The following is a 14,067-nucleotide window of genomic DNA, read 5'->3' on the forward strand; positions in this document are numbered from 1 at the left end:
ACCAGCGCCCATATGGGATGCCGGCACTGCTGGCGTTGGCTTTACCACTGCGCCACAGCATTGGCCCCATGCATCTTTTTTCTTCAGGTTCCAGTAGGGACCCCTGCAGTCTTTGGGCTACCTTTGTGTTGGTTTGTTTTTTTAAGGTTTTATTTATTTGAGAGGTAGAGTTACAGACAGAGAGAAGGAGAGATCGATTCTCCATCCACTGCTTCACTCCTAGGCCAATCTGAAGCCAGGAGCCAGGAGCTTCTTCCAGGTCTCCCAAGTGGAGACCATCCTCTGCTGCTTTCCCAGGTGCATCAGCAGGAGTTGGATTGGAAGTGGAGCAGCCAGGACTGGAATCAGTGCCCATGTGGGATGCCTGCACCGTAGGCAGAGGCTTAACCTACTACAGCACAGCACCGAACCCTATATGGGTCTCTTTCTTCTTCCTAGTGTCAGCCTCCCACTGAAGCTGTTTTATCACAAATCCTGTGCTCACTTTGCTCACTTTGTTTCTTGTTGGTCTTTTTGGATCATGATTCTTCCCCTAAAGCCGAACCAAGGCCTCTTTCCTTTGTTTTCCCATCATTAGCTTGTCTTGGTTCCCCATGGCTATATATCTGTTTTCTCTTTGAATGTTTTTCTTAGGTAGGAAGTTAGAAATTAGCCTGTGTGTGTGTGTATGTGTGTGTGTGTGTGTGTGTGAGAGAGAGAGAGAGAGAGAGAGAGAGAGAGAGACAGGCCTGAAGACCAGCACCTATTGTGGAAGCTCCAGAAGCCCAGCATTTTGCACTGCAAAGTCCTGCCCAGACCCTGATAACCTCCCAGTTGGTCCCAGAATTCTCTCTCAGGACCAGATGGGTTACCTGACCTGATAACATGGGACCCTAAAACACAGGCACCCTAAAGGAAACCCCTCTACTCTGCCTGGCACCAGCAAATCTGGGGAGGAATTTGCTAATTTCACCCAACAAACCCTTCCACCAAGCTCCCTGTCCTTTGTCCTGGAGGAGAGGGGGAGGTGGGTAAACAGACTCCCTTAACAACCTAGGGAGTCCAAACAGACCATGCATTCAGCCCTCTGCCCTCTGCTGAGCCGCCCGCCTGGCCTGCCCAGGTGTATTCTCTCCATTCAACCATGTAACCTCGCTCTCCCCCAGACGGAGTGACTGGGTGCTCTCTGTCCCTTCTGAGGGATGCCCTGTCCCCAGTAAAACCTTGTAGCTTCACTCTGTCTCACGTCTCAATTTTTTCTTGAATGAAGACAAGAACCCCATGGCTTCCACGGCTCTTTTCTCTGGTGACATTTTCAGTCTCCAAGAAGAGCCTAGGAGTAGACTGACATTATCCTAAAGCCCTGAGCATCAGGCATAGTGGCCTAAAGTAGCCGTAGGATAAGCATACTTCTGCTCTTAAAACTTCGCCACTTGAACCCTAGAACAGATCTGAAGGGAAAATCGAGTCTTGAGATCTATTGGGTGTAATTTGCCAAATGAACACTAGAGGGCTGTCCCCTCACAGAAAGGGACCCCAACTAAGAGACCAGCCATGATTCTGGGGAACCTTTAGGAGCCAAGTGCCTCATGCTGTGCTGGACACAACTTACATAATTTTCTTTTTCTTGATTCATTTATTTATTTGAAAGAGTTACACAGAGAGAGGAGAGGCAGAGAGAGAGAGAGGTCTATCTTCTGATGGTTCACTCCCCAATGGCCGCAACAGCCAGAGCTGCGCTGATCTGAAGCCAGAAGCCAGGAGCTTCTTCTGGTCACCAGTGTGGATGCAGGGGCCCAAGGACTTGGGCCATCTTCTACTGCCTTCCCAGGCCACAGCAGAGAGCTGGATCATAAGTGGAGCAGCCGGGACTTGAACCGGCGCCCATATGAGATGCCCACACTGAGATGTTTTTACCAGCTACGCCACAGCGCTGGCCCTACATCACTCCTTTAACTTAGTTCTCATAGCAGTGTGAGATGGGTGTTAACTCCATTTTACTAGAAAGGAGGTTGTAGCCCATAAAAATCCATTGTGCCTTCAAAAGCCATATAGTCAAAAGGGGTCGGAATTCAACTCCAGAGTCGAGGTTCTTTCCCTAGTTTCGGGCTACCATTCTCATTGTCTTTCTTTCTTTTTTAAAAGACTTATTTATTTATTTGAAAGGCAGAGTTACAGAGAGGCAGAGGCAGAAAGAGTGGTCTTCCATCCACTGGTTCACTCCCGAGATGGCCACAATGGCTGGAGCTGAACTGATCCGAAGCCAGGATCCAGGAGCTTCTTCTGGGTCACCCACATGGGTGCAGGGGCCCAAGGACTTGGGCCATCTTCTACTGTTTTCCCAGGCCATAGCAGAGAGCTGGATCAGAAGTGGATCAGCCAGGACTTGAACTGGCACCCACACAGGATGCCGGCACTGCATGTGGCGGCCTTACCCGCTATGCCACAGCACCAGCCCCTCATTGTCTTTCACAATGAGTAAGACAGGACCCAGAAATGTCACAAAGCTTACCCAGGTTCATAATAGCAGGCTTCTCCTAATACCTGTGCACATCTCTCTCATAACACATATAAGACATTGGGGTTAAAGGACACTCACTTAGGGGGTAGGCATTGTGGCACAGTGGGTTAAGTCACCACTTGCCACCTGCATCCCATATCTCAGTGCCAGTTCAAGCCCCGGCTGTTCCATTTCCACTGAGCTCCTTACTAATGAACCTGGGAAGGCAGCAGATGAAGATCCAGGTATTTGGGTCCCCTGCCACCCACATGGGAGATGCAGATGGAGTTCTGGGCTCCTCGCTCCAGCCTGGCCCAGCCCCAGCCATTGTGGCCATTTGGAGAGTGAACCAGCAGATTGGTAAAAACTCTCTTGCTGTGTGTCGTCTTCTTTGTCATTCTGCCCTTCAAATATATAAAATAAATCTTTTTTTTTTTTTTTTAACAGGCAGAGAGGACAGTGAGAGAGAGAGAGACAGAGAGGAAGGTCTTCCTTTGCCGTTGGTTCACCCTCCAATGGCCGCCGCGGCCGGTGTGCTGTGGCTGGCACACCATGCTGATCCGAAGCCAGGAGCCAGGTGCTTATCCTGGTCTCCCATGGGGTGCAGGGCCCAAGGACTTGGGCCATCCTCCACTGCACTCCCTGGCCACAGCAGAGAGCTGGCCTGGAAGAGGGGCAACCGGGACAGAATCCGGCACCCCGACTGGGACTAGAACCCGGGGTGCCGGCGCTGGAAGGCGGAGGATTAGCCTAGTGAGCCGCGGCACTGGCAAAATAAATCTTTAAAAAAAAAAGATTGGGGCCAGCACTGTGGCATAGCTGGTAAAGCCGCAGCCTGCAGTACCAGCATCCCATATGGGCACTGGTTCAAGTCCTGGCTGCTCCATCTCCGATCCAGCTCTCTGCTATGGCCTGGGAAAGCAGTGGAAGATGGCCCAAGTCCTTGGGCCCCTGCACCCATGTGGGAGACCGACCCAGAAGATCCTGGCTCCTGGCTTGAGATCGGTGCAGCTGCAACCATTGCAGCCAACTGGGGAGTGAACCAGCAGATGGAAGACCTCTCTCTCTGCCTCTCCTTCTCTGTAATTCTGACTTTCAAGTAAATAAATCTTAAAAAAAAAAAAAAAAAAAAAAAGCTAGTCACTTATCTTACTCTGTTAGTTCTCTCACAAACACACATCTTTGGAGATGGACAGACTGTGCTCAAGTAAGGATCATGCGTGGGTCCCTTACCTAGGCACAGCACAGCTGGCCGTAAGAGGCCTGTGGATTGCAGTTAACGGTGAGAACTGGTTTGAATTCTGACCCAACTACCGATGAGCAATATTATTGCTCATCGGTAGTTGGGTCAGAATTTTGTACAAGTTATATAGTATTTTTGGCTTTCTCTTTCCTCATTTATGAGACAAGGCTAATGTTGCCACTTATGTCACAGGATAGGACAGAACAACAATTAAACACGCATGTTCTGGAGCCAGACCACCTGCCTTTGCATCCAGGTTCTCCCATCCTCTGGGTGTGTATCTTTGGCCCTGAACCTTTTTTTTTTTTCTATCTATAAAGCTCAAAGGGTTCCCACAGGAATAAACAACATAAATAATTCACCAGTGCCCCTGGTCCATGGTAAACATTTTTTTTTTTTTTAAAGATTCATTTATTTTGAAAGGCAGAGTTACCAGGCTGGGGTTAGGAGAGGGGCAGCAGAGACAGGGACAGTGATCTTCTGTCTGCTGGTTCACTCCCAAATGGCCACAACAGCCAGCATTTGGCCAGGCTGAAGCCAAGAGCCAGGAGCTTCTTCTGAGTCTCTCATATGGGTGCAGGGGACCAAGCAACTGGGCCATCTTCCACTGTTTTCCCAGGCCACAGTGGCGAGCTGGATTGGAAGTGGAGCAGCCGGGACTCAAACTGGCACCCAGATGGGATACTGGTGTCACAGCTTAACCAGCTACACCACAGTGCTGGGCCCCCATGGGAAACGTTTAACTAATGGTAGCTATAATCTATGGGGTTCAATCAAACAATGTGCATGAAGCCCTCAGCACAGTGCTGCAAGCTCAGTAAGTACTCAATACATAATAACATTTTGCTTGGTAGCTGGCATTGTGCTGCATCAGGCTCAGTTGCCACTGCAGCTTCCCGCTAATGCACCTGAGAAGGTAATGGCTGATGGCCAAGAACTTGGGTTCCTGTCACCCATGTGGGAGACTGTAATGCAGTTCCAGGCTCCTGGTTTCAGCCTGGCCCAGCCCCAGCTGTTGCACTGAGATCGGCAGGTTTTGAAGGCAGAAGATGCCACCTCTCCTTGAACTCAGAGACGAGAACCCCAGGAACCTCTCCTCTACCCTCCAGCTTTTTAAATCTGTGCCCCTTCTGCTGGGCGGGGTATGGGTTGCAGCGTTGGCAGAGACAGACACCTGTCTCTTCTAGATTTTCCAGGGCCAGGGTTTCTGGGGAGTAGTTTGGCCCTCAGGGACCCTTACCAGTATCTGAAGCCATTGGTGGACAGAGGCTGTGAAACTTACCACTACAACCATTCCAAGGTTGGGAGACCCTGCTCTAGGGCTCAGAGCTCTACTCTGGCTTAGTAGGACTTGGGTGGGCTTGGGGCTGGGGCTGAGGATGGTGAGGGAAGGGATGCCTTGTTGGAGGAAGGTGAAAGAGCTCCAGCTTTTTCCTTCTTTTTCATGACCCAAGAAAACAGAAAAACAAAAACAACCAAAGGCGCCCACTCTTTCTATGTATTATATTTTTCATTAATAAATAGGTTTTCTTCTTTAAACACAGAACATAGAACAGATGAAAACACTCCCCCCCTCCCCCCAATTCCAAAGACGAGTCTATAAAACAGACACCAGCTATACTGCCCCAAGGGCAGAAGAAGTCTGGTGACCCCCCCACCCAGCCCTGCCTCTGCAGCACCACCACCCCCACACTCCGCAAGGATCTGGGGACTTGGGTGAGAAGCGTGTGTGGATGTGTGATGTCACCTCCCCATGAGACATGAGCTATGCAAAGATGAGACTCGCTTCTCATCAGCTCTGACCAGCTCCTGCCTGTCCGGTTTCAGTTATGAAGCACCTGGGCCATGCTCCCAAGGGAGCTGCCTGCTGGCTTCTTCACTCGCCACCTCCTTAGATGGGGAGGAAAAGGGTCGAGGACCCCTCTCGTCCCCTGGCCTGCATGGAAGAGCTGTGTGGAAGAGGCATGGAGGCCCCCCGTGGGCCCCTGAGCCCCGGCATGCCTCCCCGCACCCCCGCATCTTCCCTTGTTCTGGAGCCAAGGGCACTGGGGCAGATGCCCCCTGCAATCTAGTACCTGGCGTGGATGTGATGGTTCCTTCTCAGCGTCAGGTCCTTGTCCCAGTCCTGTCTCCTTCCAAGCCCTCACCATGGCCACCTGAAAATCTCATGTCCAGTGTCCTCAAGTCGTCTCGTCCTCCCTCGCCCTGTGCCTCTGCACCCCAAGGGAGGAAGTGGGGGGTTGTCTCCCCTCCCCCGTGGCTCCCACTTCACATGATCGAACAGCTTTTGGCCTTTTCCTTCTTGAAGGTGGAGGAGATGAGTTCAGAGCGACTGGGGAGGTGCAGCAGCCGTTTGGAGAGGCTCCGGACGGGGCTCCGTGGGGGCGCTGGGCTGGGCTTGTTCAGGCACACCATAGAGGCCATCCGGAAGATGCTGTGGATGCTCTTCTCGGAGGTGAAAGCTGACCCTTCCAGGTAGATTTCTGCACCCAGCTGCTTGGCTATTGCACAGCCCTGTGGGAGGAGGGGGAGAGGTTGTCAATTAAGCAGGGGTCCAGAGAGCTGTCTCCCACCCCCACCTCAGCCAGTGAGATTTCTGAACTGTGAGCCCAGGCTGTACAATAGGATCCCCTGAGACAATTGAAAACCCAGGGCTTAAGTATTAGCATTTTAAAAACTACCCATTGGGGGCAGTGCTGTGGCTTGCAGGTAAAGCTGCCACCTGTAGGGCTGTGTTGCTGGTTCCCACCCAGCTCTCTGCTGTGGCCTGGGAAAGCAGTGGAAGATGGCCCAAGTGCTTGGGCCCCTGCACCTGCGTGGGAGACCTGGATGAAGTTCCTGGCTTCAGATTGGCACAGCTCTGGCTGTTGCGGCCACCTGGGGAGTGAACCAGTGGATGGAAGACCTCTCTTTCTGCCTCCTTGTAACTCTGCCTTCCAAATAGAGAAATAAATCTTAAAAAAAAAAAAAAAAAAAAAAAAAACTACCTATTTTGTTTTTATTTGGAAAGCAAAGATGGAGAGAGACAGAGATCTTCCAACAGCTGGCTCACTCCACAAATCACAAATGCCCACAACAGCCAGGTTTGGGCTAGGCTGAAGCTAGGAGCCTAGAAGTCAAGCCAGGTCTCTCCACGTATTTGAGCCATTACCTGCTGCCTCCCAGGGTACACACTCAATGAGGAAGCTGGATCAGAGGTGGAATAGCTTGGTGTTGTAGCGTAGCACGCTAAGCTACCACCTGCAACTCCAGCATCCCGTACGGGTGCTGGTTTGTGTTATGGTTGCTACACTTCCAGTCCAGCTCCCTGCTAATGGCCTGGAAAAGCAGCATAAGATGGCCCAAGTGTTTGGCCCCTTCACCCATGTGGGAGACCAGGAGGAAGGTCCTGGCTCCTGGTTTCAGCCTGGCCTAGTCCTGGCTGTTGCAGCTATTTGTGGAGTGAATCTGCAGATGGACAATTTTCTCTCTCTCTCTCTCTCTCAACTCTGCCTTTCACCAGGCACTCTGAGATGCTAGCATCCCAGCCACCAATTTAACCACCACACCAAAAGCCCACACCAAGGCTTTAGCATTTATAAAAGCTCCCCATAGAATTCTAATCTGAAATGTGGCTTAAAACAAATAACTGGGGGCTGCATTATAGTATATCGTAAAGCTGCCACTTGCAGCACCGGTATCCCATACAGGTGCCTGCCGGTTCGAATCCCGGCTGTTTTACTTCTGATCCAGCTTCCTGCATTAATGGCCTAGGAAAAGCAGTGGAAGATGGTCCAAGTGGTTGGGCCTCTGCACCCACATGGGAGACCACAAGGAAGCTCCTGACTCTTGGCTTCTGCCTGGCCATTGCAGCCATCTGGGAATTGAACCAGTGGATGGAAGAACTCTCTCTCCCTCTCTCTCTGTAACCCTGACTTTCAAATAAATAAATAAATCTTTAAATATATATATATAAGGATCCTTACACTCCCATGTGCATAAGAAATTAACCAAGCCTCTCTTTAAAAATGCAAATTCTGGAGAGGTGGGCGTTTGGCTTAGTGGTTAAGATGCTAGTTAGGATGTCCATATGGCCCATCAGAGTGCATTGGATGGAGTCCTAGCTTCACTCTTGATTCCAGCTTCTTGCTAATGCAGACCGTGGGGGATAGCAGGAGAAGGCTCACGTAGCTGAATTCCTCCCACCCATGTGGGAGACCCAGATTGAGTTCCCAGTTCACAGCTTCAGCACTCAGGCCATTATGGGCATTTGCGGAGTGAACCAGCAGCAGGGAGCTTGCTTTCTCTCAACTGATAAAATCAGATGAGGAGGGGCCAGCACTGAGGCATAGCAGGTTAAAGCCCCAGCCTGCTGCGCCAGCATCCCATATGGGTGCCAGTTCATGTCCCAGCTGCCCCATTTCTGATCCAGCTCCCTGCTATGGCCTGGGAAAGCAGTGGAAGATGGCCCAAGTCCTTGGGCCCCTGCACCTTGTAGGAGACCCAGAAGAAGCTCCTGGCTTCAGATCAGCCCAGCTCTGGCCCTTGCAGAGTGAGTCAGTGGACTGGAAAACCCCTCTCTCTCTCTCTCTTTATCTCTGGCCTTATCTCTCCCTGTAACTGTCTTTCAAATAAATAAAAATCTTTAAAGAAAAAAAAAAGGTAAGATTCCCAAATCTTCTTTACTGAGTATACAGCCAGAAATCTGAAATTTTGGCAACTCCCCCCCCCCCCGAATGATTCCAGTGCAAGTGGTCTCGAAATGCTGACCCACACAGGAATGGCTCACCTGTTAATTTATAGCACACACCCAAGGAAACAAGTATCTCTATCTAGGTGACAATTTTACTTATTTGTTTTCATTTATTTGAAAGGAAGAGGAACAGACAGAGATCTTCCATCTTCTGGCCACTCCAGTGCCTGCAACAGGCAGGGCTGAGTAAGGAACCCAAAACTCAACCCGGTCTCCCACATGGGTGGCAGAGACCCAAGACCAGCTGCCTCTCAGGGAACACATTAGCAGTAAACTGGATTGGAAGAAGAGGAGCCAGAACTTGAACCAGGCGCTCTGAGATGGGATGCAGGTGTCCCAAGAGGCAACTTTGCTGCCATGCCAAACGCCTGCCCCAAGTTTGCTAACTATAGATGGCCCCTAACTCCAGCTGTCTCTAGCCATGGCAGGAGAGTTTGAGCAAGGGTCATTATTTCTGCCTGTAGCCTCCCCCCACTCCCCACACACACCTGCTCATAGGAGATGGGGGCCTGCTTCTGGTGGGACAGCTCCATCAGAGTGCTCAGGTCTGTTCGCAGGTCTGTCTTGCAGCCGATAAGCAAAACACGTGTGCTGGGACAATAATCTAGGATTTCTGCCCTCCACTGGGGGTCAAGCAGGGAGAAAGGAAGGGGAAGGACAGAAGGAAGGTCGGTCAGTGGTACAAGGAGCCCAACTGGCAACACCACACCCCCGTCCCCAGCCCAGTCCTCCCTGAGTCACAACACCTCCACATGGCTACTTAATTACATCATCTTCCTGCTCAACAGACCTCTGGGCCCACCAGAGTGCTGACCCAGGAGCCTGTCCCCTCTGTCAAGAGGCTGGACACCCAAGAGAGTATGGGGGCGATTCTCCCACACACTCTGTGCCAAGGTCGAATGTGCCCTTCCTGCCAGTCAAAGGACCTCACAAGTCTAGGGTGCAGGGCGATGCCCCCAGTCCCTTTCCAAGGGAAGGACCTACTCCCAGAGTCTTCCCACAAGGCTCCCTGTACTCAGCATAGGCAGATCTGGTAACCCACACCCAGGTGCATCCTACTAGCACTTCAATTCTAAACTGCATGGCTTGCCAGGGCCTGAGGGCCCATCCCTGAGCCACCAAAACCTTCACTTCCCAAGCCCTCAACACCCTCCTCTCTGGTGGGGCCCCTGACAGAACAGTACAGGTGCACAGAAAGGTGCACAGGACTGGGGCACCTTGGGCTCCTGTCGCAGGCTGTGATTAACAGTGCAGCCTCATGCAAATCGCTCTCCTTTTTTTTTTTTTTTTTTTTTTGCCCTCTGGCCTCAGTTTCTTGCTGGTACACAAGAAAGGATTAGATGACAAGTTTCCCAAAATTCCTCCCTGTCCCCATGCTGGCTTAGAGATGACAGAGCTTCTCTGCTCCGGCCTTACCTTCTTAAGCGCACTGTCCGCCGTCTCCGGACGGCTGATATCAAAGCACAGCAATACGGCGTCTGAGTCGCTGTAGCAGAGTGGACGGACGTTGTCATAGTAGGGAGAGCCTGGTAGGAGGGGAAAAGGCTGATGGTGAGTCATGGCATCTTCCTTCCTCTACAGGCCCCGGTCCAAAGGAGCCCTGGGAATGCCATCCTTGAGCCTCTAGGACCCACCCATCTTCCAGGGGAAACACACTGCAGCCTGTAAGCCTAGGCCACGACCACCTGCCCAAAGTCCTTGCGACTCCCTGAGAAGGGGAAGGAAGGTAAAAAGGGGTGGGGCATGGCGTGAGGCGCTGCCTGGGTTTCCAGCAGTGGGGTCAGCGGAAGGTCCACTTGTTTTCTGCATCTCAAAAGATGCTCCCAACCCCCCAACAGGGAGACCTGCTCTTCTCTGGGGCTCACCTGCAGCCCAACCTCTGCTCCATTCTTCGGCCCCCAGGGCTCCAATGAAGAAACAAGCTGCCTGTTACATAACGGGCAGCGGCCCTGCTTATTTGCTATGGGGTCCAAACTCTAGGAGGCTGGCAGGAGAGGATTCAGCGGCTCCCTCTCCACTTGCCCAAATCTGCTTTACCCTGAAAAGGACCAGAGGCAGGCTTCAGCCCCTACATGCTAAGATGCCAGGGTGGCAACCTCAAAGGCACAGCAGCACCCAACCGCTGGGGATTTAGGCAACAGCAAGGGTCCTTCTTGGGCAAGGAGGCACCAGTGGGCTGACCTGGGTGGATGCTAGGGACGGAGCCTGCCCCTTCTACACCCTGGGGAAGGAATAGTGGCAGATTTGGAATCCAGACAATCCCTGCTCAGAACAGCAAGCAGCCCCTCTCCCTACTCCGCAATTGCCATGGAAACTGGGGGGGAATCCAAGCTTGGGGGGGGGCGTTGGTCATTACAATAAAAGCAGTAAGGGGGAGTTGGGATAGCTGCCCACTCCTTCAGCAATCTGCCCGTATCCCTCTTGGAGCCGGGAGGTGGGGGGTGGTCTTCCCACGGCAAGGCGAAGAGAGCGCTGCAGTCCTGGGGGCGGAGGGAGGGCAGGGCCATCGCTTGGGCTCCAAGCAATCTCCCTCCCCTAAGATGAGCCAGGGACTGATGGGAAGAGGGGGCCCAGCCCCAAGGCTGGGAAGCCCCATCCCGCAGAACTCTGCCACTTCCTCCTTTCTAATGGGGAACCTTATTGAAAGAGGGGGGAGTTTGAGGATGACTGAGAGCCTGCCTGCCTTTGGAAACTGGGGAGTGGGGTTACAACACAGGGAAAGAGAGCTCACTCACCACCTGATTCTCCATTATCGGATTGGGATTCAAGGGCTGCTGCGGGGGGCAGGTGAGGGGTGGGTGAGGAAGCAGCAGAGGTTTTGGGGCGGTGGTAGTGAACGGGAGATGAGCTGCAGTAAGACCGGGAGGTGGGAGGGCACAGCGGAAGAAAAACCATACATCATGCAGCCCTGCATTCCAGTCCCAGCCAACCGGCACAGCAGCGCGGTCCAGGAGCAGACCCCGCCTCCCCACCCCTGGAACCTCCACCTGGGGGAAAGCACACCGGCTTGAGAAATTTCTGTTTGGCGGGGAGGGGGTGGGGGAGCATGAGGAGCAAGGGGAGTCTCATTTTCTGCCCCCCCCACTTCCCTACCCCCAGTCATCTCAACATTGGAGATATTTGGGAGAGCAGGACAGTGTACTAAATATATGTAACATAAACCTCTAGTGATTTGGTGTTCCCCTTTAAACTCAGCCTGAAACTGTATTTGGGGGGAGCAGGGGGGCTTTTTATTTTCTTTTTTCCTGTTCCTGATATTTACTCCTTCATTGTGACTCTCAGCCAGTCTATTAGAAGGAAACCGGGATACAAAGATAGCGGGAGAGGCTAAGGATCAAAGCAAAGGATAGCCGGGCATGAAGGGCTCAGGGCCAGGAGGCTGAGAAACATTGCTTTCTATGTTCTAGAACGACAGCGTCTCCTGCCTCACCCCGGCCAGGGGAAACAGTCAGTGCCAACCAAGCCCCCTCCGCCCCATGAGCCACCTCGCACAGCGGGACTCTGTCCTGTATTAAGCCATCTCCCCCACCCGCCCCAAACACCCGATGATGCATCGTTTCATTCCTGAGCCGCAGCGGTGTGGCGAGCTTGGAGCTGCGGCAGGCAGGGGAGTGTGGAGCCAGAGCAATATTTCCCTCAAGGCAGGCTCCTGTCTCCCTGCCTCTGTCCTGGCTTGGCTGAGGCTATGTGCCTGCGTGTTGGGCGGCAGGCAGTGAAAGGTAGAAGCCCTCTCTGACCGCCCCCCACCAGGAGTATCACTGGCTCCTTCTTCCTCATCAACATCCCAGTCCCATAACTGGCCCCAAAGTGAGTGGCTTCTGGGGTTCACCCATTCTGCAACCCCAGGGCCATCCAACTGCCCCCACCCCACAGATCTCCTTCTCTGCCTGCCCTTGCAAGCGCCACACTCCCTTCTACCACCGCCCACCCCTTAAAAGGTGGCGGCGACCAGCACAGGTACCAAAGGGGCATCTGGGGCCACGTCTTACCCGAAGTGTCCCAGAGGCTGAGCTCTACTCTCTGCTCCTCTGTCTCCAAACAGGCTGTGTAATTCTCAAACACGGTGGGCACGTAGGTCTGAGAAAAGAGAGGGACCAGTGACACCTGGGCACTGGGCCCCTGCCCCCCCCCCCCATAATCCTCTGATCAGTGCTGGCCACACCAGAAGCCACCCACCCACCGAAGACATCAAGGTGACAGGAGATCAGGAGCCAGAGGAGGGGATGCATGGTGCAGGGAGGCCCACGTGGGACACGTGGGAAGAAGAGGCTGGAGAGACAGAGGCACTTTGCTGTATGGCAGGAGACATGTGACGGACCCCCAGCCAGAGACAAGCCCCGAACCTAAATGGTCAGGGGCGCACACACTCATATTTGCCTGCCAGTTGCAGCCAATCCTGCCGTGGTCTGCTCTCCCCCTGCAAGCCCCTGGCCCAGGGCAGCAGCATAGAGGAGCAGCAAAACCTGAACCTTCGGGGGGGGGGGGGGGACAGCAGCGATTCAGTCCAGAAACCCCAGACTCAAATGCGTCCAATTCGCTCTCCTGAGAGCAGACTCCGGGGCGGAGGGAGGCGGGCGGGGTTTGATCGGGGCCTTGTGGGTGAGGAGGAGCCAGCGGGGCAGCAGAAGTGGGACAGGTCTCAGGGGGAAGCTAAGGCGGGCGGCCCTCCAGCTCGAGGGCGGCGGGGGATGGCCAGGTGGGGTCTGCGCTCACCTCCGGGTAGCAGTCCTTAGCCAGCACCTGCAGCATCGCCGTCTTCCCGCACTGCACGTCTCCCACTAGGACGAGCTTGCACCTGACCACGACTGGCTGGGGAGTGCGTCTCTCCTTCATGGTCGCAGCCGCCGCGGAACGGGCGCTCAGACGCGGGGAGGTGAAGGTGCCGCTAGGGGCGTCTCAGAATGCGAACTCCACCGGGATCCTCGGCCTCCCTCCGACTGAGCGAGGGGACGGCGCGCGGCCCTTTATATAGGCCTGGCGGAGCCAATCGCAAGAGTAGGCGGGCTCTGTCTCGGCCAATCACCGAGGTGGGATCCCCTCCGGCAGCCAATGGTAGGAGGATCTGAGTCAGCGCCCTCGTCCTCTCTCCCCTTTCTCTTAAAGCTGCACTGTGGCTTCCCCCTGGACAGGGGACTCCCACGCTGTTTTGCATTTGTATTAGGAAGGGGGCAGGAGACTTGCAGCGCGAGGAAGAGATCTTGAGTGTCCATCAGTGAGTGTCAAAAACCATAAACTACCGTGGAAGCAGAAAGTGGGGTGAAGTCAGAGTTGTAGGGACTGTCCCAGGAGAAGAGCAGGAAACTATGGGCAGGCAGGGGGGCGTGGTGGGCAGGGGTGGGGCGGAGGGGGCAGAGATCCCTGCTAGGACTCCTGTACCTATGTTCTAATTCCCATCCAAGCCACTTCCCACCTGTGGGGATGGGACAGAGGGAGAGAAGAAAGCAAACAAAGCCACTGACTATTTGGCCAGCTACCCTCCCACCCAAGGCCTGGCAGCAGCATTTGTTCTGCCTGGGACAGCTTCCTGGATGAATCACACAGGTGCAGGGCCAGGCTGACATCCATGGACACAGACTGCTGTGTGTCACCTGGTTAAAGTCCAGGCTGGAAAGA

General features: G+C 53.6%; 1 protein-coding gene across 1 annotated transcript; it reads right to left on the reverse strand.

Moving 5' to 3' along the window:
* Positions 1–5,210: 5,210 nt before the first annotated feature.
* On the reverse strand, positions 5,211–13,407 carry RND1 (Rho family GTPase 1). The gene is made up of 5 exons (XM_002711044.5): positions 13,168–13,407; positions 12,444–12,531; positions 9,871–9,980; positions 8,943–9,077; positions 5,211–6,236 (listed from the first exon to the last, which is right to left on the reverse strand). The coding sequence occupies exons 1-5, from the start codon at positions 13,285–13,287 to the stop codon at positions 5,991–5,993; spliced, it is 699 nt and encodes a 232-aa protein (XP_002711090.1). The 5' UTR covers positions 13,288–13,407; the 3' UTR covers positions 5,211–5,990.
* Positions 13,408–14,067: the final 660 nt, after the last annotated feature.

Source organism: Oryctolagus cuniculus, chromosome 11 (genome assembly GCF_964237555.1).
Source record: "Oryctolagus cuniculus chromosome 11, mOryCun1.1, whole genome shotgun sequence".
Taxonomy (NCBI): domain Eukaryota; kingdom Metazoa; phylum Chordata; class Mammalia; order Lagomorpha; family Leporidae; genus Oryctolagus; species Oryctolagus cuniculus.